This window comes from Pelodiscus sinensis, chromosome 8, assembly GCF_052426305.1.
Source record: "Pelodiscus sinensis isolate ZL-2025 chromosome 8, ASM5242630v1, whole genome shotgun sequence".
NCBI classification, from domain to species: Eukaryota; Metazoa; Chordata; order Testudines; family Trionychidae; genus Pelodiscus; species Pelodiscus sinensis.
Genome location: NC_143059.1, coordinates 17,784,096 through 17,811,313, shown reverse-complemented (window position 1 = coordinate 17,811,313; position 27,218 = coordinate 17,784,096). Strand labels below are relative to the sequence as shown.

Genomic DNA, 27,218 nt, shown 5'->3' with positions numbered 1-27,218 from the left:
AATAAACCTGTTTGTCTGAGTGATTGACTCAACAAGAAGTAGGACTGAGTGCAGTTGTAGACTACAATTTTGATGGGGTTTTTTTTTCTGGAGTACACAGTTTTTTTCATGGAAGTTGAACTTACAGTTGTAGAATTATGTATGCTGGCACTTCAGTACTTTCATTAGGTGAAATGAAATACTATTTGTTTGACAGTACAGATCTGTAATAGTGAGCTCTTTACACTTCGTATTTTGTGTTGAAATGAAAATCAAATATTTGAAAAATGTAGAACACACCCAAAATATTTTAAATAGTATTCTATTAACAGTGCATAATTTTTCATCGCCTGTTTAGATAAAACAATTAAGTTTGCTAGAAAAGTTTTTAGGATTCATTATTTGAAGGCATTTAAGTCAGAATGGGTTACAATAAGAGTAGAGCACAACGTATAATTTAAAAAGCAAAATGAATTCAAAGCAAAAGTCTCTCACCACATTTCAGCAGCTTTACTAGCTGAATGCCTATCAGAGAAGATCCTTCCCCCCAGGCCACTGCTGCTTCCTTTGTTCATCAAATGTTGTTGATGACATGGGTAGAAAGGGAGAGAATTTTGGGCATCTGCTCCCTCTCCTTAGAGATTAATTTCCAGCTAATGTTCAGAAGATGTAAAGCCTGTGTGGATGGAAGCTATCAGCCATTTCTTTGTCAAGAAATAGATTTTCACCCACATCCTCTTCCCTGCCAAAGAATGGCTTCTTCACTGAGTTATCATTTTGCTGATACTTGGCTGGGGTGCTGACTAGCTTTATCATCTCTGAGGAGTTGGCTTATGGCTGTCCTCTCAACTTGTTACACATTTCAGTAATACCATACAGAGGAATCTCATCTTTACATGTGTGGCAACACAACATATTTTACCAAAATAAGGCGGCTTTTACAAATTATGAGTTGAGTTTCCAAATGCTACCTCAAAAGACATACTTAGTACAAAACTAATCATAGCCCTGTAAAAGCGGTGAACATAGGGATATACACAGTCACATACATAACAGCGAAACTAATGTGGCAGGAGTCAAACTCCTCAACTAATGACTTGTACCATGCATAAAATCTTTAAAAACTGTCTAAATTCTGGGTATTGTCAAATATAAAAGCTCTCAAATTCCCCAGCACTTTGAGGCTGACTGAAGCCTTTGGTCTTGTAATGCTAGTTACTCATTTGCTAATTAAGTCAACCAGAAATTCAGAGTAAACTATAATCAGGAACAAAATGTTTGTGGAGTGAAAAAATACAAGTTAACATTCCAAATATGTGTCCTAGGACAAACATTGGTTCCTGCTTATGGTTCATTCTACATGGCATTTATAACTGTGAGAACTTAAACTTTATCAAGATTTCTATTCTAGAAGGGCCTCCAAAGCAGCTGTATAGGAATTACACAAAAGGGAAGACAGACCCAAAACTGAGATGGGGATGCGTGTGAGCAGAGCAGGAGGGGAGACCTCTTCTCTTTCCACTTCTCACAGAGGAGAAGGGAGGCTCTGGGAAAGAAGCAAAGCATTGGAGACACTCCTGCCAAACCACTGAAGCCTCTGAAATTCAACAGACAATATTCCTTCTTTCCAATATCAAATAGTGGATTTAGATCAAGGTGGATAAAAAGCAATTAAAAAAAAAAGTGTTTTTTTTTTATTTAAATTGGATTTTTGATAGTAGGTTTTTTTCCCCTAAAAAGCATTTTAAGCTCAAAGATCTCTCATGGAATCGGGTTTATAAATTCTAGTTTTATAGCATGAGAGATATAACTTTTCTTAAACATTACATGACTATAAATGAGTTCAACACTTCATGGTTTAGGGACCCAGAGTTAGGTTGTGGTGGGCAATGATTAATGGGGGGGAGGCATGCCAAGATTTTGGAAAGTGTTCAAGGGCCACACTTCTGTGGTGGAGGCATGAGGTCTGGGACAGCAAGTGGGGTGAAGGGAGCTTCGGATAGAGGACTAGAGTGTGGGGTCTGAGAGGGAGTTGTGACCTGGGAGAAGGGGTGGGGAAAAAGAGTGCAGAGGGTTTGGGTGGTCACGTAAGGCAGGCAGTTGGGAGGAAAGAGGAGGTGGGGTACCAGAAGCAGGCTCTGGCTGGGAGGCACTTACCTAGGTGGCTCCCAGCCAGTAGCCCTGCAGGAGCCCGAGACAAGCTCCCTCTCTGTATGCTGGGGGCAGGGAGGCTGTTCCACGTAGCTCTGCTCCAGCTCTGGGGGAAGGCTTCATTTGCTGCCCCTGCCTTCAGCAAAATTCCTAAGCTCCAATTGGCTGGAAACTGGCCAATGGGAACTAGAGATTTTACTAGATGGCAGGGACAGCACACAAAGCTTCCTCCTCTCTGGCCAGACTGCATAGCAATTAGAAGCCTCCCGTTTAAAGCAGATGCAGCTTCTATGTAGTAAGCGTATTGGTAAGGCTGCCACGGGCCAGATCCAGCCTGCTGGCTGGCTCTTGCCCATCCCTGATTTAGGTTAATCTTTCTATCTACCCAATGGGATTCAGTCTAGAATATACCACCAGAGAAGTTTAGTTTGGCAAACCTCAAACTGTGGATTTGTGTCTCCTGAGATAACATGCTAGTTTACAGCAAAAATGTTTTACATAAATGAATACATGGAGGTGAGAAATAACAGACTTCAGCCCTATTGTTCCTCTGCCAATTTGTGTACGCAGTCAATCCCTTACCGCTCTAAAAGTGAAAAGTTTAAAAAAAAAATTCAATGACAGAAGATTATTGAGGGCAAAATGGACGAGGAGATAATCTGAAGCTAAGTGTAGGAAAAAAAGGGAGGGACGGGCCATAGAAACAAAAGTAAAATTATTTGAGCAGCATATTCCAAAAGTCTTGAGGTCTGAGTGTAGTCTTCATTGATTTGAGATTTACCAAACCATTCTCTCACTAGAAGGTAAAAGTTATAACGGCAGCAAGCTGTTAAGAGCGACACAGTCTGGGAATATTTTTAACTGAAGTTCCTCTACCTGAAGGATAAGACAAGCATGAATGCAAAAAATGCAAGAATGAAATGCAAGACATGGTTTCCCAAATGAAACACCACCATGAGAAGTGTTCCTCTCAGGAAGAAGCTGCACTGAAGAGGAGGAAAGGAACATGTCTATGTCTCAATGTTCAGTATCTTCATGTTGGTAAATTTTTTGTTTCATACTTCCTTTAAGGACTGTCTGTTCTTCTGGATTATTCTTGAATTATCATGTTTGAGCAAAAAATATAGTTGCTACTCTATGGTACTATCATTTTTGAAGCAGTTATGATAAAAATAGCTGAAATAGCAGATATTCCTTTTACAATTTCAACTTTCAAGTAGTACTGTCAGTGAATGCAATGAGTAATATTAAATGAGCAGTATGGTAATAAACAACTGCATTGACTTATTTTGTTTAGGAGAATCCATCCTCAACATACAGGAGGATCCTGCAGTCTGTATGTCAGAGCCACAGTATATCACCTGTAGCAAAAAAGAGAGACTCCATCATCCAAAGACTACCATAGGTAAGTGTTTAATATGCTGGTTCTTATCACAGAAAGTAGTAACTGATGAAAATATCGCCTAGTTTGTTTATGCAACAAACTCTCCTTTCTGTATGATTGAGAACCCACACCTCATTAACACGGTTCAGACATTCAGACCAGGACACGCAGTCCACCCAACAGAGCAGATGTTGCAATCAAATTGCTGGATAACGTGTATGAAACAGAAATCAAGCAGTGTACAAATAGTCCAGAGGGTAAAATTATTAACTTGAGCCTTGATGGGTGGAACAACGTCCATGATGATCCTGTGGTATGTCTCTGTGTGACAGAAGAAGGGAAGATCTTCCTTACAGAAACAACTGATATATCAGATAATGCACACAACAGAATATTGAAAAGTAGTAACAGTAAAAGCTAGGGACGTAAAATTTTGATTAATTGGCTAATCAAATAGTCAATGCAATTTGCATCAAATAGTCGATTAATCGATAACAGCTCCTCTGCCTTTGAAGTATAGCAACAGCTCTGAAGCACACCTGAAGCATTTGTTTATCTGACAGTGGACTAATCATTCACATCCCAAGCAAAAGCTATAACAAACTTCGAAAAAAAATCCAAATGTCTAGTTCACAGCTTAGTCACAGACAATGCTGCAACTGTATCCAAGATAAGAAATTTAGGAGAGTGAAAAGTCCCAAGCTAATAATATAAGGTTTCAAGTGCTCATACAATGCACCTCTTAGCCAAAGGCTTCAGCTTTCAGAAATAAAGGCTAATGTTGAAATTGCAAAATACTTCCGTAACAATCACTTTGCAATAGTTGCTCTGAGAAAAAGTGGAAGAAACCAAGCTAACTCTCCCACAAGACATGATATAGAACTCAGCAATGGACTGTTTTGAGCACTGTATCAAGAACTGACCTAATCTGATGACAGTTTGTGAACCAAGTCATGAAAAAAAAATATAGATGGCATCATCACAGCCAAAGTTCTTAACATTGGGCATAAGAGAAATGCTGAACATACACTGAGTTCCCTTAAGACTATTTCTGTAGCCTTGAACAAAATTAAAGGAAATAGCAGTTTCATTGCTGATGTTGTTGAAAGTTGGAAGGACCGAATGAGATCTTAAAAAGAGAAATATGCAATGTCAGAGTTACATTGCAAGCATTAAAAAAAGAATGGGACAAGGACGATCTCTAACTCATTTTCTTGCAAATATTCTCAATACTTGGTACCAGGGTCAAAACTTAACTGCTGAAGAAGAGGAGTTGGCTAGGACATGGGCATCCAGAAATCATACCTCCATAATGCCAACGATAATAAACTTCAGAGCTAAGGGTGAACCCATTCAATAAATAGGTTTGCTGATGTTCAAAAAGTCACACAGTGAACTGGTGTAATCTGTACTTGGATTCAGAGACTGCTGAAGTAATCTCATTTTCAACAGCAGTAGCTTCTTCTGAAGGTGTAGAAAGAATATTTTTTTTCTTTGGACTATCTATAGGCAGTCCCCGGGTTACATGGATCCAACTTACATCGGATCCCTACTTACAAACGGGGTGAGGCAACCCCGCACTAGCTGCTTTCCCCCAGCAGACCAGGGAGACTCGGAGCGGCTTTTCTCAGCAGACACCTCAGCTTGAGAATAAAGGACTGAGGGAAGTGAGGTGTGGAGGAATAAAACTGAGCTCTGGAGAAATGTTTGGCTAGAGTTTCCCCTACAATATGTACCAGTTCCGACTTACAAATTCAACTTAAGAACAAACCTACAGTCCCTATCTTGTACGTAACCCGGGGACTGCCTGTAATTCCAAATTGAGAAATCCTTTGGGACCTGAAACAGCAGGAAAACTGGTTTTTCTTTTTCTAGATCAGTGGTCTCCAACCTTTTTACACCCAAGATCACTTTTTAAATGACAGAACAAGCCAAGATATACTGCCCTGCCCCTTCCTTGAAGCCCCGCCCTCTCTATTCTCCTTCTCTCCATCACTTGCTATCCCCAACCCTTATACTGCTGCTTTTTTTCCCCAATTCTTCTGTAGGAAGAGGTTTTTCCAAATGTGGCCTGTCTAGACTGGACCAAACGTCAGAAAACCCCCTTCTTTTGGAAGCCCCCTTATTCCTCGTGGAAAGAAGAATATAGGGGTGACCGAAAGATCATGTTTGCTCTTCCACTAAAAGAAGACGAAGAACAAATGCATCTCTGGATGCAGAAGAGTTTCTGGGATATCTCCGGAATCCTGAAAAACTCCTGCAGTCTAGCTGTACCCTCGCTGGATTGAGACAGGATGTGTAGGCTCTGGGGTGGGAATGAGGGACTTGGGTGTGGGAACGGGTGAGAGGTGCAAGATCTGGGAGGAAATCTGGATGGAGGAGGTGGATAAGGGGACGCTGGCTCAGGGAGAGAGCTCCGGGCCGGGCAGTGTTGGGTCAGATGTTGGGTTAGGGTACTAAGCAAGCTACAGACTTCTGGATGAGAGGGTTCAGGAATTTGGGTTGGGATATGTGAGGGGCTCAGGGCAGGGGGTTCCAGGGTATGACTGGCTCAGATGTAGAGTCGGGGGGAAAACGGGAGTGCAGGAGTGTTATGATGCTGTGGCCAGATGGGGGCTTGGCCCCAATTGGGGGTTTGTTGGCCAGGATATTTTATTTAAAAATGAAGCATGTCAAACAAAGTTTCTGCATTGTCTATTTCTGAGAAGGGCAGGGAACCTGTTTTGAGTCAGGGGTCACTGACCCACAGAAAAGTCAGTTGGGGCCACACAAGTGAGATGCAATAAAACCCTCCAACTTCCCCTCCCCCCCAGCCAAGCTTCACTAATGTGGCCCCAACTGTGTTGGTGGGAGCAGGGGACATAGTACTGGGGAGGGGTGCTAGTGTGTGCTTCGGCAGGGGACAGGGTGCAAGTGGAGAGTTCTGCCCTGGGGGCAGGGGAGAGGGAACAGGGTGCTGGGAAGGGAGAGGACAGGGTTCTGTGGCGGGGGACAGAGTTCTGTGGCGGGGGAGTGGGAAGAGGAGGCAGGAGGCGCAGGGGGCCAAGCATCTCCTCCCAGGATTCCACCCCCCCCCCCCCCCCCCCCAAGGGAACCCAGCACGCACTTCCTCCGGGCCTGACTCCCCGCCTCCGGTAGCATGGGGAAACCCCCGCACACGCCTGCGCCAGGGCCGACCCCCCCCCCCCCCCCCCGCAGCATGGGGAAGTCCTGGGGCCGACTCACCCCTCCTGTGGCCCAGGGAAGCTGCCACGCTCATCCTCCAGGGCCGACGCCCCATCCCGCAGCGCACCCATCACTCCACAGACCTGTGGGAGGGGAGGAGCTAGTGCACTTTCAGAACCCCTGGAAGTGGCGCAAAGTTGGATAACTTCCGTCCACCCCACGGGAAGCCGGCACTACCTCCACTGTCGCTGGAGATAGGTAGTTGAGCTTCTTTGGGGGGGGGGAGGGGGCGAACGCCTCGCAATTGACTGGTTGGTGATCACAGTTCTAGATTATGAACACACAGGAAAATGAAGGTGCAAGTGACTGAGTTAGCTGCAGAAGCAAATAGTTGAAGTTTCACATGTTGACCTGGTTGACAGTCAATTTGGGTATTTTTAAATTTCATTTAACTATATTAGTTAAAAAGAATTTTAACAAAAAACCCTGACTTTTTAAAAAAAAACTTGAATTTTTAAATTAAAACATTAATATTCTTGTTTTGTTAAAATATAATTTGCTGTTCAAGAAAAATCCAGAATAATGTTGCCATTTTAGTTAAATAAATTAATTTAAATATCTGGCTGGTGATGTTCTTCTCCATGATTTTCAGCACAGCAAGAACATCCCGCAAATATTACTGATCAACCTGTTGAACTGGAGAGTTCACTTCCCCAAAGACTTCATAAATACCTGCTTCAATTACCTTTGGTAAGAGAAATAAGCAAACATTAATTTTATCATGTAGCCAAAAAAACTAATCTGACAAGTTTTCAAAATAAATAACTGTTTAATAATGTATAGCGTGTGCCTTCTAAAAATGAAACCTACATCTATCTGAGTTGTGAAGAACATGTATTACAGTTGTAACATCCAACAAAAACCCACTTTTATGTAGAAAACCATGATTGAATTGAGTCTTCCTGTCTAGTGATTTAAATCAAATCCACCCTGATTTAGATTCAAGGTTCAGATGGCTACTTCTCAGATTCTGAGCTATAAGCTGTGTTAGTCTGCATTCACAAACAAGGAGACCCATGGCTTGTTGAAGACTAACAGCTTTATTTGCCCATGAAAACTGATGCCCCAAAACCCACTTAGTCAGATGCATCTTGAACACATGTACAGCAACTATACTTATATTAGGGGGTTGCTCCCCCTGCTCATGACGCTCACCAACCCCCCTCTCTCTGGGGGTAGGTGTATGGCCAGGGAAGAGCAGGCTGGGTGCAGGGCATGTGGCCAGAGCAAGAGCTAGGAAGCCATTTTGTTGAGCTGTGTGCACTCAGGCTTGGCCCAGTCTTTCCCAACAGGCCTGTTGGGGTTTGCGTAACACCATGCGAATGGCCTCTGGGACAGCTTTGCTCCATGGCAAGCCCAGGGAGCCCAGAGCAGCTGCTTCAGAGAGGTGGAGAAGCAGCCACAGTGCAGCATAACCACACCATTCCCAAAGGGCCGGGTTCTGTGGTGTGGTCAAGACCTTCCCAGTTGATGGCAAGCCCAGGATAGCACACCTGAGCCAGGGGCCTCACCCCAGGTCACCAGCACATGCTGGAGCCGTTCATTCGGGGGGGGGGAAGCCTGTGGCGTGGTGTTTCCCTTGTGCCCCTGCTATGTTTCCCATGTGAGCCACACCAGGCAGGAAAGCCCTGACTGGGTCCTGCCTCCATTCCGGAGTGCGTGGGCTGCACAATGGGCCTTCAGCTGCCTTGAGTGTAAGTAGCTCCCTGGGCCAGGGAACAGACCGCATGAAAGGCTGCAGCTGGCAGGACCATTAGCAGGCAGAATCTGCCCAAGCCAGGCTGCCAGGGAGCTTTGCCAATCCCCAAACAGTGTGAGGGCGGAGCCTGTTGACACTGCGGACATCATTCTGTCGCCCCACAGCAAACTTTTTGTTATACTAAATAGGGCTATGCTTGCCAACCCCCCTCTCTGGGGATAGGTAGCCCCAGCTCTCCCCCTAGCTGCCGAGGAAAGCCAGGTTGAGGCATAGCAGTCCTGGCCTGCCCCATTCTCCTCTCTCCAGTTGCCAGCGGGGATTGGACCAGACCAAGGCTGTGACTGGCAAAACTCTCCCACTCCAACCGCTGGGGAGAGTGGGGGGTGTTTTGGCCTGACCAAGGCTGGCCCAGCTCTCCCCGCTCCGGCTGCTGGGAGACTGAGCTGAGCAGAAGCCGCGGATGGCCCAGCCCTCTCCCTCTGGCAGGGAGAGGGGAAGGGAGTGAAAGGCAGGGAGAAGGCAGAAAGGCACATGTTGCCTGGCCCTTTCTTTCCCTCTGGCCACAAGGGGGAGGCCACATGACTCTGGCCCCCCGCCAGCGAACGGCAAGGCCACGCGGCTCCCATGCGTCTCCTCCCACCCAGACCACCAGCGATGCCGCGCACATCCTGCGCTCCCCCCACTCTCCACGAGCTTCTGCAGCCCCCACACATCTACCCGTCCCAGCCCATGGCTCCTGCGCTCCCTCTTCCCTGCACCCATGCTCCTGCACATCCCCACCTCCCTGAGCCCCCATGAGGCTGCACAGCTCCTCAGTGCCCCCACAGCTCCCGCATGCCCACTACCCCGCAAGGCTGTGCAGCTCCTGCATGCCACCCCCCCAACAGGTGACATGGCTCCTAAGCACCTCCCTCCCTGCAGCTGAACCCCCACAGCTCCCGCACTACCCCCATTCCTCCCACTCAATCGCATGGCTTCCGCACACACACATCCCAAGAACCCCCAAGAGGTTGCACAGCTCCTGTGCATCCCCCAAACTCTTGCAGCTCTCCCTCACCTCTACTCCCCCATCCCAGAGAGCGGAGGAGCCACACGGTTCAATTTAAATTCTGGTAGCCGCCCGGCCATATGATAGAGGGACACTCGGGGCCGGCACTGTGGGAGGGAGAAGTTAACCGCTGACCTATGCGGTGCAGAGCTGAAAGGGGTCTGAGTGGGGGGGCACAAAGTAGGGCAGCCACGCAGCCTCTCCACGGAGCACTGGGTAAGGGGAAGATGCATGCGCCAGGAGCCACACAGATTGCAGCTCCCATTACCCCAGGCCTCATCAGGGCTGGTCAAAGCATGGGGGAGGCCACATGGCTCCCAGCTCCCATGGAGCACTGGGAAGAGGGAAGCCACAAGGCTGAGGGTGGAGGGAGAGGCTGAAGAATGCAGAGTGATGCATGACATCGCTGTCGACTCGCAGCAAAAACCTTTTTAAAAGTATGGTATGGATATTGAGAGAGAATCTCTTCATAGGCCCTGGTGAACCAAAGCTCAATAGCAAAAGGGAGCGCCAAGCCTAATCACAAGAAGTTTGGAGGAACACAGAGGGAGGCAGCACCCATCCCCCTTGTGGTACTGCCAGCCAAAGTCTGACTCTTGTGTACTGAATAGACATTAAAGGTTAGTCAGTGAAATCCCTAAGCATTAGAGATGTTAGAAATAGTTTATTTTAGTGATCATGTAACTGCAACAATTCTGAGCAATTACATGGATACTAAAATGCTTCTCCCCACAGGAGTGGGAGCGGCAGCCAGCTCCTAGCCTCATGCCGATGCCCAGGGATCCCTCTGCTATCCCATGCTGCTGCCTCTGTATCAGGCTCCCAATTTAAATACTCAAACTGCACATTTATGTACATTTAAGTTGCGGACCTGCAGCGAGGGTAGGTTCCAGACTCAGCACTGAACTTGGTTGGAGCAGCCTCTGTCCGTGACCAGCACAGGCCCATGCAGATAGGAGCTGCTTCATGGCAGGAGCCTGGGCCAATGGCAAGCCTGGGCCTGCCATGGGCACAGGCTGCTTCGTGGCAGCCATCCTTGCTCCATCCACTGCCTCAGAGGGGGGGCAGTGCAGGTGGCACCACAGAGACAGTGCTGGGGGGAGCTAGCTTTTAAGCTGGCTCCCCCCAGAACCGGCTCCTGCTCCCGCCCCTTGCTGCCTCTAATACAGAGGCAGCGGGGGGAGGGAGGGGAGAGGATAGGGAGAGAGAGATGTGAGTAGGACTAGATTAACCAATAAGGCTAGGCTTATTGGTTAGTTGACTATTGCTTACATCCTACTCCAAGTGCTCTTTATTAAAAAAATGTGGAGTGGCAGGTTGGAACTGAGTCAGCCTGACAGTATGAGCTTAAAATACAGAGTATGTGGGGGGAGGGGAGTATGGTGGTTAAACGGGATTGTAAATCATTTAAATATTTTGCTGGAAAGCCACTAACATCCTTAGTAAGCATCACACCTACCACCTTGAGCAGCTCCCGACCTGCTCAGCAGGGGTTGCCCCAGCCCAGCCAGGCTGCCAGTTAACCGGTAAGTAGGGATGGCAATGTGTAGTTGACTACACAATTAACCAATCAGCCTAGGCTGATTGGTTAACTTGATCGACTACACGCACTCTTCCCTCTTCTCCTGTGTTGCCTCTGTATCAGACAGCAAGAGGAAGTAGAGAGCGGGAGCCAGTGCCTGTAAGAAACTGGTTTTAACCAGGCTCCCCACAAACACAGGATCCACCTACCTCCACGCTGCTGCCTCTGATATAGAAGCAGCAGTAGCACAAAGGGTGAGGGGAGAGGCTGGAGCCAATAGGTGTGGGGAGTCAGCTTTCAAGCAGGCTCCCTACACGTGCCAGCTCTGCGGTCCCACCTCCCCCTCCTTCCCTGCCCACTGCAGCTTTCCTATAACTGCTGGGATACCCCGCACACAGGGGCTGCTGGACCTGGTGTGAGCTGGGACTGAGCAATCCCAGCTCAGTCTCAGCTCGCGCCAAATTCAGGAGCTACCCCCACTGCAGCTCTGTAATTTAAATGCATTAAGAGCTGAACACACAGGCAGCCTGGCTCCTACTACATTTAAACTAGAGCTGCAGAGAAGGTCCCAGACTTGGCATGAGCTGGGCCTGAGGAAGCCTTCCCTTATTGACTGATTAATTAGTCAAAATGTTAATCCACTACACAATTAGTGGATTACCCGCCTCTTAACAGCCTTAGGAACAACAGCAACTTGCTAAAGACCATCTAAGACAAGGTATTTAAAAGTAAATATTGCCATTACTCCATCCTCAATACATTTTTGAAAGAAAAACCTATGAAGGGAACGATGATAGATACATGAGAGAGAAAATGAAGTGAACACAAATTAGTTTCATACAACTACAGTAGCCTGAACTTGGGCTGTTTGTGAATGACATGGAGGGAACAACAGACCAAGAAAGGAAACCACCACAAAACAGACAACATACAAACCAAAACAAAAAAGATGATTTCTAAAGGGAATATGTATTCTACCAATTCAAGTGCTTAATTATGACTAAAATGGTGCACTGAGAATAGTTCCCAGAGCCCCCTATCAAGGTATACATTATCAGGAAAGCCAGTAGACAACAGAACTTTCAACTTCCTCCTCTTCAAAACCACCCCTTTCCTCTGAAGTATGGAGCACTGAAAGTAACTCAAACTCTTTTTGAGATATCAGTATATTCAGAACATAACTGCTAGGTGTAAAAACAGTTAAGCACACCTGTGCCATTACTTGTGTGCATAGACAGTGCAGAGAAGGAGGTAATGAACCACTAGGCAGGACTGTATGAGCCCCTAGTGATAAATGATTGTGTTAAAAGTAACTGCCCACAAAATTTAAGATTTCTAAGCAACATGCTTCTTGTTGAGTAACAGAGATGTAATCATTTGTAGTCTATCAAATATTCTAAGCCAACAAAATTTCTTTCCACTCTTTTGGTTGTCATTTACAAAACTAGAACTTGTTACAGAGCACCTAATAATGATTGCAATTTATGAAAAGTTACACAAAAATTACACATTTTAAGAATACTCTGTGCATGCATCAATCACTCTATATTCATACTAGTCAGAAGGCACAACCTGGGAAAACAGCTTCAATTTTAACAACTCCAGGAGTTTCAACAGTTAAATATTAAAAGACAGGAAGAGGAGATGTATTATTTAGGGATGTTAGTGGCTAGCCAGCTAATCTTTTAACTAATAAGTAATTGATTATCTGTTAACCATCCTGGTTAATCCTGGTTAACCACAGTGCACAAAAGCTCTGCTTTTTAAACTTGGACCAGCACTCTGACTCAGTCCCAGTCTGGCTCCGTAAAAAACGAGTTTAGCTAGCAACAATTTTTGAGCAAGCAGCTTTAATGCAAGGAAAAACTAGTGTTAGTTTAATCAAGATAAGTATGTTTGAAGTGCTCTCAACGTTCATTAAGAGTAACACATACTAACATTATATCTTAGGCTTTGTCTACACCAGTGTTTCCCAATTTTATTGACCACAGAACCCTTCTGAATTAGAAAGAATTTTGCGGAACCCCTAACTGACCGCGCCCGCAGTGCTGAGTAGGGACATCATTGTCCCTACTCTCTGGCTAAGCTGGCATTACACAGGGACACTTATCACGGCAAGCACAAAAGAAAATTGTTTTCAATAAAATTCACAAATGAATGAAAATTCCATTCCATTACAATAATTCAGATTGTAATGAATTCTCACAGAACCCCTATGTTCACCTCACAGAACCCCAAGGTTCTGCAAAACATCATTTGGGAAACACTGGTCTACACTTAAACAGTTTAAACAGGGAGTCCTGTGGCAACTTAGACTAAAACAATGGTTCCCAAACTTTGAGGACGTGGACCCCTTTGCAATTTATTAAAGTTTTACAGACCCCTGCAGCTCCCAATAAGATAGCTATGCCTGCAGCCTACATGTTCCTCAGCCCATGCTGCTTCCTGAGCTGTGGGAAGCAACACAGGTTAAAGGACCTGCTGGCTGCAAGAAGCTCTGCGTAGACCCCCTACAATACCACTGTGGACCTCCCCAAGGGTCCACACACCTTGGGAACCACTGGCCTAAAAAGTTTTATTTGGGCATAAGCTTTCATGGGTAGAAAACATTTCATCAAATGCATTCGATAAAATGGTTTTTACCCATAAAAGCTTATGCCCAAATAAAACCGTTATTCTTTAAGGTGCCATAAGACTCTCTGTTGCTTTTGCACATACAGAAGTGCAGCTTCAGCAGTACTTTAAACTGAAAGTGTGGCCTCGTACAAGCGCTGAGAGAACCCTCTCCTAAAGGCTCTATGTAAGCCACCTTTGTGAGGGGAGTAGCTAACGCAGGACTACTCAACATGTGGCCCACGGTGCAGTTTGGGTTTACGCAGGGCTCAACACAGCCCACAGGGGATCCTGTGAACATGGCCTCCACTGGGAGAACACTCCACAACAATGAGGCATCTCCCAGGTGGGGCGAGCATTGAAAGATGCAACCAGATGGTCTGGCTGGAACAGATGGGTACAGGATATTGGCGTTTCCAGGGAGGAGGTGCCAGGAATGCCAGGGGATTGTGGTAGGTGCTAGCTGCTTAGCCTTGCAGGCAGAGCCTGAGAGGTGCTAACTGGCTCACACGGGCCACCTTTGGGTCCAGCACCACAGCTGGGCAGCCCTGCCTCCATCCTGCACAGAGCAACAGACTCCCACATGGGGACATCAGCCCTGCTGAGAATCCAGGACACCTGTCCCTTTTTTGCCTCTCATCTGGCCTGACTCGCCTAGCTTCCTGCCAACTGCAGGTTGGAGTGATCTGGTTTGGAAACTTTTTCTGAGTAAAAATCACTCCAAGAAACGCACAACCTGGAGCTTCAAGCTAAACATTCAGAACACTGGTATTCAATTTTTTTTTTTTTTTAAAGTGCTCATTAAAAGTGCTGTCATTTGAGTGGAAATTGGGTAAATATTACATTTTATTAATATCAGCAGAACTTACTTAAATGGGGCCTGCTTGTTGTGTAGTCTTGCCTTAATGGTATTCATGCTCATCAGTGTGTAAGAAGCTATTTGCATATATATGCAACCACAATTAAGTTGTGGCCCTCACCATGTGCTGTATCACTGTGGCCCCCTGGGGTTTCCAAAGTTGAGTAGCCCTGAGCCAACGTGAACCAGCGCTGGCTAAGGGATGTGAAAAGTCACAGCAGCGTGAAATATCAGTGTAGACTTGGCCTTAGTCTATTCAAACCTTAACAAGTATTTAGAGGGATTTCCAATTGTGCTAAACTCATCTGTTGTAACACCTAACAGAACTGAAAAGCACCTTTCTTGCACATTAAGAGGAAGTCTCAAGTGCACTTAGTCACCAGGGGATAAAGCACATTTCTTTCCGTTGTGTCACAAGATCAATAAAATAAACTCTATGGTTTTGAGATGTAGCCTTACACTGATTGCTTAAATAATCTTGAAGATGTAACAAGTCAGTCTCTGAAGTAGTTAAATTTATACTAACTGCACACTCATTCTACTCACTTATTGCTTTGGCTGATGTTTTCATTCTGTATTTTGCTTTTGTTAAACCCCAATACAAAACAATGGCTACTCAACTACCTTTCATTTGCTGTAACTATTCATAACATTGGGTGGGGGGGAGGGAGCGGGGAGAGATTTACTGCCTTGGTCTCCTTAAATTTATTTAATCCCACTTGATAGCACGTTATGCTAGGGTACATACTCTACTGACTTAGATTTCTTAAACAAAAAGTATGAAGATGGGTAGCCCATTTACATAAGCAACTGGTTTGGTTAGGCCTGCATTCTTTGCTGCAATTAAGTTAATACCCAATAAAATTAGATAAATATACATCTGAAAATTTTAAATCTGCTAGAGATGTTAACATAGCTGTGTAAACAACTAATAAGCCTGGATTTATCAATGAATCCAAACAATTACATGCACTCTCCTACCTCACTGCCTCTGTACCAAAGTGAGGGCAGAGGCGGGAGAACCAAATTCCACAAAAGCACCTGCACCGCCTCACCTCCATGCTGCTGCCTCTGATAGAGAGGCAACAGTGCCAAGGATGAAGGGGGCAGACAGGAGCCAGTACACGCAGGGAGTTAGCTTTTAAGCCAGCTCTCTGCATGTGTTGACTCTGTGGAGCCACCTTCTCCCTTCCCCCACCGGCCACAGAAGCAGAGGGGGACGGAGGAGATGGGAGCTGGTGTTGGGGGAGGGGAGGAAGGAGGGGAAGCTGGCTTTTAACCTACAATAAACTGATATTGCAAGTCCAAACTTTAAAATATATTTTAGTATTCTGCAAATATAAATTAGATCAGACTGATAAGTGAAAGTTCACTGCTTCTTGCCAAGTAGTTTTCTGGAAAATAGAAAAACAACAGAACACACAGTGAAACAAGAGTGAAATTCTTTTCCACTGTACCTTCATTTCTGACACTCAAGTGATTTAGTTTCCAAATACTTTGTTAAATCTACAACCATGTTATTTTACTGTCTAGCCATGACTAGTACTGTCTTACTTGCAAACTCCTTGGTTGTAATAATCTTTAGCCATTAAATGCCACCTTGATCTACTGTATGGCAAGTGGGCTGGAGTCTACTTTTTTCTCTCGACAATTAACATACCAGGACTCAATTTTTTTCAACAGATATTTAAATGTGACATTCTAAACAAGACACAATATAGCAAGACTGCAAAGTGTCATCCTGACAGCATTTGGCCCAGTACAGCCCATTATATTTACATAAAATGTAAAGCTTGAACTGGAAAAATTGAAGTTGCAATTTTAGCAGCTGTGATTAGATCAGATCTATGTCAAAACTCTGAAGTAAATGGAAATAAGGTCAAAGATTTTTTTTTTATAAAAGAGAATATGGTTCTTATTAATAGAGCCCCAAAGAATTAAGTGTATACATCTTAATACATGTGTATGCCTGCTAAAACGCATGTATTTTTGTAAATGCATAACCGCAGGCAGGAAAAGACAGCTCCCTGTGAGCACCAGCTCTGGTCTGTCCTCTCTCGTTCCCATCGCATTGCTGTATCAGTATCGATGCAGTAGCATAGAGGGCAGGTAGCTCCGCAGGGCCATGCTCACTTGTCCCACACCCACCTTGCTGCTGCCACCTCTGTGAAGTAACTATCATGGGGAGGAGGAAGGAGGAGGATAAGCAGCTCCAGGGAAGCTGGCATGCACAGGGAGCATCAGCTCCCACCTGCCCACCCCTACGCAGCGACTGTATCAGAGACAGCAAGGGGAGGAAAGCTGTGTGTAATTGTTTACACAATTAACCAAGGAGCCCAGGTTCATCATGTGAACAGGTATACCTTCACATCTCTAACTCATCCAGAACAAACAAAGCATAGGTAAGAACAGTACCAGATCATTTACGCGGCCTCAATTCTAAACTGAAAACAGCTAGAGGTCTGAAGGAACTTCAAACTATATGCCTATTTAATTATTTGATTTGTATTGAAACTAACCCCCAACTATGAAAAGAGAAAATGTAGTACACTGACTCATTTCATATAACTTAATGGCCAGACAATCTTATCACTCACTACCTGTCTGTAGCCAGGTTTAAACCAGCTACCTAAAAGGACTCATCAATCCCCTGAGTTGCATCATCTAGAAACAATGTAACTTCTACTTGTGCTTAAGGGTAGGAGATATGCAGAAGTATAGAGGCATACTGAAGAAAGAATACACCTCAAAACTGCGTGCAAAGCTAGTGTTTTTTAGAACATGGTAGCTGATCCCTTAATTTACATTTGATACATAAAATATTGTAAATTTCTGTATCCAGTTAGTTTTTGCTCTCCATATGCAAGATTATTTGGTCATAGGTTTTATTCCAACATTTAAACAAAGCTGAGGAGATGCAACAGTTTAAAAAAAAAAAGTTGAACAAGATTATTAAAAATCACAGCATGTTTAAGTATTCTAAAATTGTTTAATCTAAAATTTACCTGTTATGAGATCAGCTCTGCTGCTTTTGATTTCTTCATCCTCTACATTTGTGCTCTCTTCTTTTAACCCATAAAGAATATTGTCAAAAGATAGACTCTTGCTGGACACAATGTTGTCTCTACTGATTGGTTGATGAATTCTGCTATTAGCCTCAAGTAAAGAAGCGAAGTCCTCAGACTGAACAACTTCAATGGGTTCCAGCTGACAAGAGCTTTTAGCCTGCGATACATTCTTTGAAGACACTGGCAGAGATTCTTCATCACTGTCAAATCCAAATGGATCTTCTGTTACCTCATCTTCGACTTTCGGTTTTTTAGGAATTTCTGAAATATCTGGTTTGACATTGGGCCTCTTCTGTCCTAATTTGGCCATAAATGTGGTTTCTCCCCATTTTGTGCTAAGGGTGGTCCTTTTGTTAGAAAAGACTTCATCAAACTTTGAGTTGCCATTTCCCCCTTTCCTGCTGTATGTCTTTCCAAATCTGGATGTCATTTTGACAACTGTTTCATATTCTCTGTGTGAAAAAAAATATATATAAAAGTTAGTTTCAGTATACTGTTGTTTTTAGTAGAAATGATTATTTTCCCACTCTTTATTAGAGATACCATAGATGTTCGTTTTTAAGTTAGTATTGTAAGTTAGTACTGTTTCTGACTGGCATCATTCACTTCATTTAAAAAATGCACACTGTTTAAAGCAAGTTCTGCAACAGATATCATGCCTCTCAATATACAACAGTCACTCACTTGTCCCTGTTTATTTAGTAGAAATTCACCACCTTGAGTCAATAAAAACTTATCTGCTATGACTAAACAGATACAAAATGTTGTGTCTCCTTATCCACAAGAGAGAGACATGGATATCCAGATCCACAAATGGATATACCCAAGGATATGAAGCAGATATCTGCAAATTTGCAGGGCTCTAGATAGAAAATCTGTATCTGCATCCACACCTGTGCATGCAGATATCTGCAGATATGCAGGGATCTCTGAATAAATATTTGGATGGTTCTGTTTCCATATCATACTCCTACATAATACCTACATTTGCAAGGCTTGAGGCCATTATTTTCAGGAAAAATTAAAAAGGTTGTGTATTTTGTCTAACTTTAGACTATTTTCATTCCGTATTTGTATGTGCAGCTCATGTTAGAGTAGACAGACTATAATCCAGTCTGGTTTTTAAAACGTGTCTTCCCCATAGGGTACTTACGCAGCAAGCTGAAATAATTTTTGAACCATTAATAATTATATTTGACTATTAATGGAGGACAGGCAAGGTCCTAGACAGGGGCAGTGTAGCAAGCCTTGTCCCTTCCTCCTCTATCCCATCCCCCTTCTCCTCCCTCTCATGCCCAATGCGGAGCCATGTGGAGCAGTGAGCAGCCTGCAGCAGTCTGCCTCAGGTTTCTGCTGTTAAGCACCTCCAAGACAGAGCGTACCTCTGGCACCCCAGCACCTCCCTTCCTTAACCCTCTGCCCCTATACCCCCCTCCCAGATCTGGCACCCCAATCCCCTGTCCCAGATCACAATCCCCTCCTATCCTAGGCCACATCCCAAAATCCTGCATGCCAGTCCTCTACCGTAGGACACAACTGCCTTCTTCAACCAAACTCTCTCGAAGACCCCATCCTCCAAGCGCCGTATACTAGCAGTAGTTATCAGTGGTTGGGTTTCACACAGAAGATCTTTCTAGTGAAGTCCCACTGGGGTCTGACCTGGATGCGGATATTCATATTTTTAATAATTACTTGGAGAATGGCATGCTCAGAGCATATGCATATGAAACCTGATGATGAAAGCAATCTGGGAGAGGTCACAAGCATCCTGGAGGACAAGATTAGAATTCAAAACACCCCTGACAAAATGGAGAATTGCTGGGAATTCTGAAAATTAAATTCAGTAAATTTCATTTAGTGCAAAATAACCCAATAGGAAGGAAAAATTAAATGCACAAATACAAAATGCAGAATAACTGGTTACATGATAGTAATACCAAAAAGAAACTGGTGACAATACTGGATCATAAACTGAACATGAGTCAACAATGTGATGCAGCTGCAAGAAAGGCTAGTATCAACATGGGATGTATTAACAGGAATCTGACACAGAAGTAAACAGTCCCACTTGGTACAGAGTAGGCCTCTGATGGGAGTACTGCATCCAGTTTTGGTCATCATGCTTTAAAAAAAGATGTGGACTAATGGCAGAGAGACTGTGGGGAAACATCTTAGCAGTTTCAAATACATTAAGGACTGTTATAGAAAGGATGGTTATCCATTGTAGACAGGGCAAAAATCAATGAGCTTACTGTGCATCAAGACAGAATTATATTATATATAGGGTCCTATCAAATTCAGTCATGCAAACTACATCATAGACTGAAACCTGGTGTCTGCTCATGAAATCTGGCCTTTAGCGTTCTTTACTATACAGAGGTCACAGGGGAGACCATTGTTTCTCGTTGTTTTCCTGCTGCCTTTATTTTAATTTGAAGACAAAAGCAGATCAATTAAATATTTAGGCTGTATTTACATTAAACATAAAACATTTTCCCTTAATCTATACTGTTAAATTTTAGATTCTCAGCCTGGGCAGTTGTAATAGATAAAGTTATTTTTTTTACACTAAATTTCAACTTAAGTCAATCTTCAGGTCTGCAAATACAGATGTAGAAGTGGAATTTTACAGGAAGTCAGATTACACGTTTTGCTAATTTTTTCCTTCAAACTTATGTAACATTTACATTGCACTTAGATAAATATCTGTTCCTATAAATCCTAAATTGGGGGTACAAAGTAGAGATTTTAAATACTGGTTAATTGAATAATCAAGTAACCTCATGAATCCTTATCAGTTACTTGACTATTCTATAGTCTGTGGGGATGCGGCTAGGAGCCAGTGCACCCCACTCCAGAGGAGCTCCCTGTTACGCCACACTTCTGCCCCTGTATCTGAGGCAGTAATATGGGGTGCCAGGCAGAAGCTGGTCCGTAAGAGAGCCAGTTTATAAAACACTTCCCCTCCCAGACTGGCTGCCTGTCGCCTTGTACTGCTGCCTCTGATACAGAGGCAACAGTGCAGGGTGGCAGCAGCTCCCGTCCAGCAGGGGTCTGAGCTCCTGGACCAGCCATGAGCTGGCACTTAGCTGGGCTGCCTGCCCACCTACCTCCTAATACACTTGAAATTCAGAGGTGTATTTAAGCACAGGTAGGTCCCAGACCCATCACAAGCCAGGACTGAGAAAGGCTGCTGGCCAGTCTGCTAAAAAATTTACTGGCGGATGAGGGGAGGGGAAAATGCATGTAGTCTGTAGCATTAACTGATAAACTTTTGTTTATCTGTTAATTGACTACACTATTGCATCCTTGAGACAAAGTTGCACTGATAAACATTTCCTCTATTAATAGTTTCAAAATATGGTAAATTATTTCTAATTTGTAAGATACCACTTATGACTACCTATATTATTGCCATTTCTACTATTGTGTAGATTAATTTGAAACTGACACCTCTAGCTACTGGTAAAATTAGCATGCTCTGCAATTCTCTCTACTCCTTCACACTCATTTAGAACCTCCTCTTTGTTGAGTAGTAGCTACTCTCCTTTCATTTATTTCTCCTATGTCAATAGTTTAATATTTACCTCTAATTATCCATTTTCCCCTTCAAGGAGCTAAGTGAATCTGAGGTGATCCTCTGTACTTTTAAAACTTGCTCCATGTTTTAAACTTGCAAAAGCAAAGCTTAGCAAAATGATTAGTTCTCAGGAATGAGTAATAGAGCAGGCAAATGATGTGTGTCTGAAGGCTCAAAAAGAGTACAGTAACTATTCATATTTCAAATGCCATCTTTACAACCATGAGGTCTAGAAAACATATTTAAGCAAAATGAATTTTGTAGAAACCGATAGCCTATGCAGCTCCTACCCTCAGGGAAAAGATATTTTTTATTCACAAAAAACATGCAAGTTTTACCCCACCCTGACTAAAAGTCTTTTAATTTCAGACTATAAAGCCCTGCCCTATGACTAACCTCCTTATGTAAAATACTGCTATTTTTATAGATGTTCAATTATCTTCTGAAACATCTATTTTATAAGACTAAACAAGAATAAAGACATTAAAAGCTGTGTTGTTACTTGATATGTTAAACATGAACCTATAAGCATGATGTAGTAATAGTCACTTAATCAAAATATGGCTTCTAACTTTCATAGTCAGATTAACAATACTTTAAAAATACTTCCTTGCCAGTGTTAGTTTATTAATATAGAATACTTAAAAGCCCAAATTAAACTGTACCTATTAATGCTGACTCTTCTTGCTTTTCACTCATCAACAACATATTTTAGTTTCACTTTTTCACTTCTATGCCCTAATACTTTCTAGCTGTCCTACTCCAGCGCAATGGTGCAATACTTAGACACCAAACAATTGCATACATTGTTTGCATATAGTTGCAAAGTATGCAAGCTGCTAACTAAAGTCTAATTTAAGAACTTTATTCCCCGTTTTTAACCACTGTTTTCTGAAATCTGTGGCCCAACCAGACCTGACAGTTCGTTTTAAAGGAGGGACGCACACCACTTCTCTTTACTTGTTACTCTTTTGCCAATTATTTCCCTTTCATAATCAAAGGACAGAAAAATAGGTCAAGTACTGGACATATGAAGCTAATGAAATCCCCAGAGAATCACCATCATCCTGTTCTTCGTGCAGGCTTAAAGCGGAATGCGAAGCCTCTCACGTCCCTGCTCTCGCATCCCAAACCCCTGAACCGCCAAACAGTAGAAAGAACCCAAGTAGCTTCTCACTTGAGTGGCGGAGGCTCCCACCCAGCGCGAACAGGAAGCAGAAGCAGGCTCCGCACCCACCCCTGATTAAGCGCCACCTGCTCCTCCGCACATCCCAGACAGTTGCGCCTGAGGCCAGCCGCAAGCTAGCGAGGGGAGGGGGGGAAAAGTTCCCTCAACTCCCCCCGGCCGGGCCCGCTCACAGCTCCCGGGGAACTGCGCGGAGGGAAAGTTACACGCACCCCTCCCCCCCTCCGCCCGACCCGGCGTCCCTCGGCCGCTGGAACGTCCCAGCCTCCCCCTCCCCGAGGCGCAGCGCCCGCGGCAGAAAGCGGGGCAAGAGCGGCCGCCGGCGTAAGGGGCAACGGGGCCTTCTCAGAGGGCTGCAGGCCGCGCAGGCCCCGGGAGCCAGGCAGCCGCGCAGGCCCTGCCCGCCGCCCGGTACCCACCTCGGTCTCACCCAGGGAGGAGGGAGGCGGCGGGGGACCCGGCTTCTGCTCCCGGCGCGGTTCGGACTCGGCCCCGAGAACGCGGCTGCCTCGGCCCCGAAACGCCGCCCGCGGACGCGCTCGCCAACGCGACTCCTCCGCGTCCCGCCCCCCCAGCGGAGCCTCCCTCGCCGGGGTGGGGGTGGGCGCTGGCGCTAGGGCCCCCGGCGCCTCCTCCTCCGGCGCCGCTTTCTCCGCACCAGGATTATCGTTGCTCTTTGAACAGGGCCCTGGACCATCTCTCCGCCATTTGCCCCCCGCTCCTTCCGTCACTGCGCTTCCCACACTCGGCCGCCTCCCCGCAGCCAATCGCGCCCAGCCTTACTCAACCGACCCACACGCCGCCGCGCATGCGCCCCCGAAAGGGCGCTGGGACGCCCCTGCGCACGCGCGCCCGGGGCACGCTGGGACCTGTAGTTTCATAACGCGGAGGGTGAGTTAGGGGAATCGCCTCCCACCCCCGCCAGTCTCCAATTGCTTGTCTCCGTGCTCCAGGGCGGTGCAGCTCCGTGCGCGCGCCGGCCTTGCATCAGGCGCCAGCGTGCGCGCGGAAGGGGGCGGGGGGTGCTTGACGGCGGGTGACGTTGCTGTGCCCGCGAGCGGTTTGTCTCCGGAGGGGCGGGTGACGTTTCAGCGGGGCGGGGCCGCGCGCTGCGGTGGCGGGAAGGGCTGCAGTCCAGAGTTCTCGACCGCGGGCTTGCCTGCCACTCAGCCTCCTGCTTTGCTTCTCTGGAGGCTTGGGGCGGTCTGGCGCGTGCCGCCGGGCCCCGCTCCGCTCAGTGTGACTGCGCTGCAATTCGGATCTTCCGAGCAACACGTTCCAGTTAAGGCTCCCAAACAATGTCAACTCCACCTCCGGAGTGGCGAGCGAGGGTGAAAAAAGAGACTGACTTATCCATCCGTAACAAATGTCTCTAATTAGAATCCTGCAATACTTTAACTCATGCAGCTATTGCCCAAACTCCACTTGCCAACAGCTACTCACAGTCCACAGAAGAAACATTTTATAAAAAATCCCAGCTAGTCAAAAAGCATCACAAAGGCTATCACTGAACATCCTTCAGCAAAATTCTGTGCACCACTATTCCACTAATCCTAGTCAAAACAGCAAAGCTATTCATCTATTTCTGTCTCTGACTAGCTCATGAAAATAAAGTGCTGTAGAGAAAGCTGAGTGCGGTAAGAACAAATTCACTTACAGCTAGAGATTCACTGTCAAGTAATCTCCACGTTTAACCCTTCTGCTTGATGTACCCACTAGGGATGTAATCGTGTAGTTGATTAACTGATAAGCAAAAGCTTATAAGTTAATTCTGTAGACTACACACATTTCCCTCCCCTCTAGTCCACCAGTAAATTTTTTAGCAGCCTAGCTCAGTCCTGGCTCATGCCAAGTCTGGGACCTACCCCTGCATTAGGAGCCAGGCAGACTCAATTCCAGCTCATGCTGTGTCTGGGAGCTCAGACTTCCCCACTCCCCCAAACACACACACACACCAGGCAAGGGAAGCTGCCACCCTGCACTGCTGCCTCTTTATCAGAGGCAACAGCACAGGGTGACAGGTTTTTAAACTTGCTCCCCTCTCAGACCAACTCCTGCCTGGCACCCCACTCTGCTGCTTCTGATACAGAGGCAGCAGCATGGAGTGGTAGGGGACTCCTTGGGAGTGAGGTGCACAGACTGCTGGCCCTGCCCCCAGGGACTATAAAATAGTCGACTTACCAATAAGAATTAATGAGGTTATTCAACTATTCAATTAACCAATATTTAACATCCCTAGTACCCAGCTTTGCTCAGGTCTTTAACTGACTTTTGGGGGGTGGAAAATAAAATAAAAATATACATAATTTCAGGGCTCGACAAACCGCTGTTTCTACTCGCCCGTTGCGAGTAGATTTCAGCCAGTCGCTCCGTGCACCCTATTCACTGGCGCTGTGCACATGCAGTGCTGGTCTGGCGCATGCGCGGCGTGGGGCTGGCAAGTAGCTCTTGCCGCAGTTTATCTAGCTCTACATATTTTATTTCATTTGTATTTTTTTGAAAATGAGGCAAATGAGGGTTCAGAGGTAAGGAGAGAGAGAAGGTGGATAGCTTAGGACAGAGGGTTAGGAAGTGTAGGGGGGCTCAAGGTAGGGCTTAGCTCAATCGTATCTGACCTTTTCAACCACAAGATCACTTTTTCTATTTAAATGCAATGTAAGATCTACCTCAAACCCAAATACCCTTGCGCGGCTTCCTTCCCCCCTTCTCCGAGGCCTCACCCTGCTCACTCCATCCATCCTCCTTCCTCCCCAAATCTCATTCACTTTCACCAGGCTGTGGTAGGGGGTTGAAGTGCAGGCTCTGGTCTTCGGCCATGGGGTTCGGAGTATGGGAGGGGATGCCCTGAAGGTAAGGGGGTGGGGTGGGTTTCGGAGTGGTCTAGGGCAGTGTTTCTCAATCAGTGGTACGAATACCCATAGGGGTACCCAAGAGAAGTCTGGGAGGTATATCAACACAACTGAAATTTGGAGAAAACTGAATTTTTCTTTTAAGTTTTACAGCATTTTATTATTTTTGTATTTTTTACACCCAAACATTTCATCACCTGCCTGGCTACGATTAAGTTGTTTAAACAAATGTGTTGCAACGATAGAAAAAAATTGTGTGTGTCTGAAAACTGTAGATACTTTTTTTTTTTTAAAGAGTACTTTATAAAAAAAAGGTTGAGGAACACTGGTCTTGGGGATTTTCCTGGGGATAGGGTTGGGGACTCTAGTCCTGCCCCTGCCCACCCTGGAAGTAGCCAGACAGCCAACACAGGCTGCCCCAGGGATAGAGCTGGCTCCTGCATTTGGAAAGGAGGCTAAAGGACCTGCTCAAGGTAGGGAGGTGGAGTGGGATCTCCAGTGAACTCAGGGATAGGGCATCCTCCTCTGGAGCACAGGATGTTGGGCTCACTCCCTCCCTGACAGTGGCCAGACAGCTGCCCCAGATATGGAGCAGCAGAGTTAAGGCAGGCTTACTCCTGAAAGCAGCTGGCATGTATAGCACTGGCCCTCATCTACAGGCACCAACCCCACAGTTCCTACAGACCATGGTTCTCCATTATTGATCAATGGGAGTTTAAGGAGTGGTGTGTGCAGGCAAGGACAACGTGTGGAGACCCACTGCAGGGACATGCCAGCCACTTCCGGGAGCACAATTACCACAGGGATAATGACTCCAGACATGACAGTTTAGGCCTTTTAGAACTCACTTTTCAAAGAATTACATTTAAGCCTAAGAGAGAAATGAAAGTTACGAAATGCACAGATCAGTCAAACACTAAAAATAACCCACTTTGCAAGAAGTAACAACAACCCGCCCACGTATGTGTTGGGTCTGGAGATGAGAAGGAAGGTTGGTGGGGGGAGGGGCAACTGAAGTGCCAGCACTTGATAGATTCCTGGCCAAATCAGTCAGGATCACCTATCAGAGGTTACAAGATCTACTGGTAGATCCGGATCTACTGGTTGCTTCAGCATCTTGTAGAGCAGCCTTTGTCCATGGTGAGCCTGGGCCCGCCAAAGATAGGGACTCTTGTCGCAGAGCAGCCTCTGTCAGCGGGGAGCTGGTGTTTAAACCAACTCCCCCTGTGGACTGGCTCCCACCTGCCACCCTTCACTGCTGCCTCTGCAACAGCAGTGGGCTGTCTGACCACTCTCAGGGAGGAATTGAGCCCAACACCTTGTGCTCCAGAGTCTGATGCCCTGTCCCTGAGCAGCAGCATTGGGTAACAGGTGGCTCCCCGGGAGTGCACTGGCTGCCAACCCCATCTCTGGGGACTATCAAATAGTTGTATAACCGCTAACATTTGATGTAGTTGCACAAATATTCAATTACACGCTAACATCCCTAGGGGCTCCCTCTGCACCCCTTCCCTCTCCCCCCTCCCCGTTAGCTCCTCATCCTGCTCTAATTAAATCTTCCTTTCCTCAAGCACCAGTGTTCAAGTCAAGGTTGAAAAAATATTTCTACTATTTTTCATTGCAAATATAGAGTATTTCTGCTACATTATGGGTTAAATAAGCTTTTGTGGGCTAGCCTGGAAACCTAACTACCATTTTTAACATTATTTCTATGGGAAAATGTGTTCCAAGTTCCAAAGAACTGACTTACAAACTTTTGGAACACAACCTGTTTGTAAGTTGGGGACTTCCTTTACTTCTCATGTCTTGCTTACAACACTTCTGTTAACGTATCCCAGAATGGTGTTTGGGGTTTTTTGCAACACTGTTGACTCATGTTTAGCTTGTAGTTGACTATGTCCCCCAGATCCCTTTCTTCAGTTCTCCTTCCTATGCAGTGATTTTCCATTCTCTCTGGCTGTGTCTAGACTGGCATGATTTTCCGCAAATGCTTTTAACGGAAAAGTTTTCAACTAAAAGCATTTGTGGAAAAGAGCGTCTAGATTGGCACAGATG

The 27,218-nt window shown here is 45.5% G+C and overlaps 1 protein-coding gene across 3 annotated transcripts in view; it reads right to left on the bottom strand.

Moving 5' to 3' along the window:
• WAPL (WAPL cohesin release factor) overlaps positions 1-23,129 on the bottom strand; it is a 135,654-nt gene extending 112,525 nt beyond the window's left edge. Inside the window, exons 1-2 of one of the 3 annotated variants that reach the window (XM_075934835.2) lie at positions 22,973-23,129; positions 17,486-18,000 (exon numbers count right to left, since the gene is read on the bottom strand). In XM_075934835.2, the coding sequence (XP_075790950.1) occupies positions 17,486-17,978 (493 nt within the window). In that variant the 5' untranslated portion in view covers positions 17,979-18,000; positions 22,973-23,129. Of the gene's footprint in view, positions 1-17,485; positions 18,001-22,733 lie in introns of all 3 variants that reach the window. The other 2 variants (XM_075934834.2, XM_075934833.2) reach the window with 2 other exon arrangements.
• Between the last annotated feature and the right edge of the window lie 4,089 nt (positions 23,130-27,218).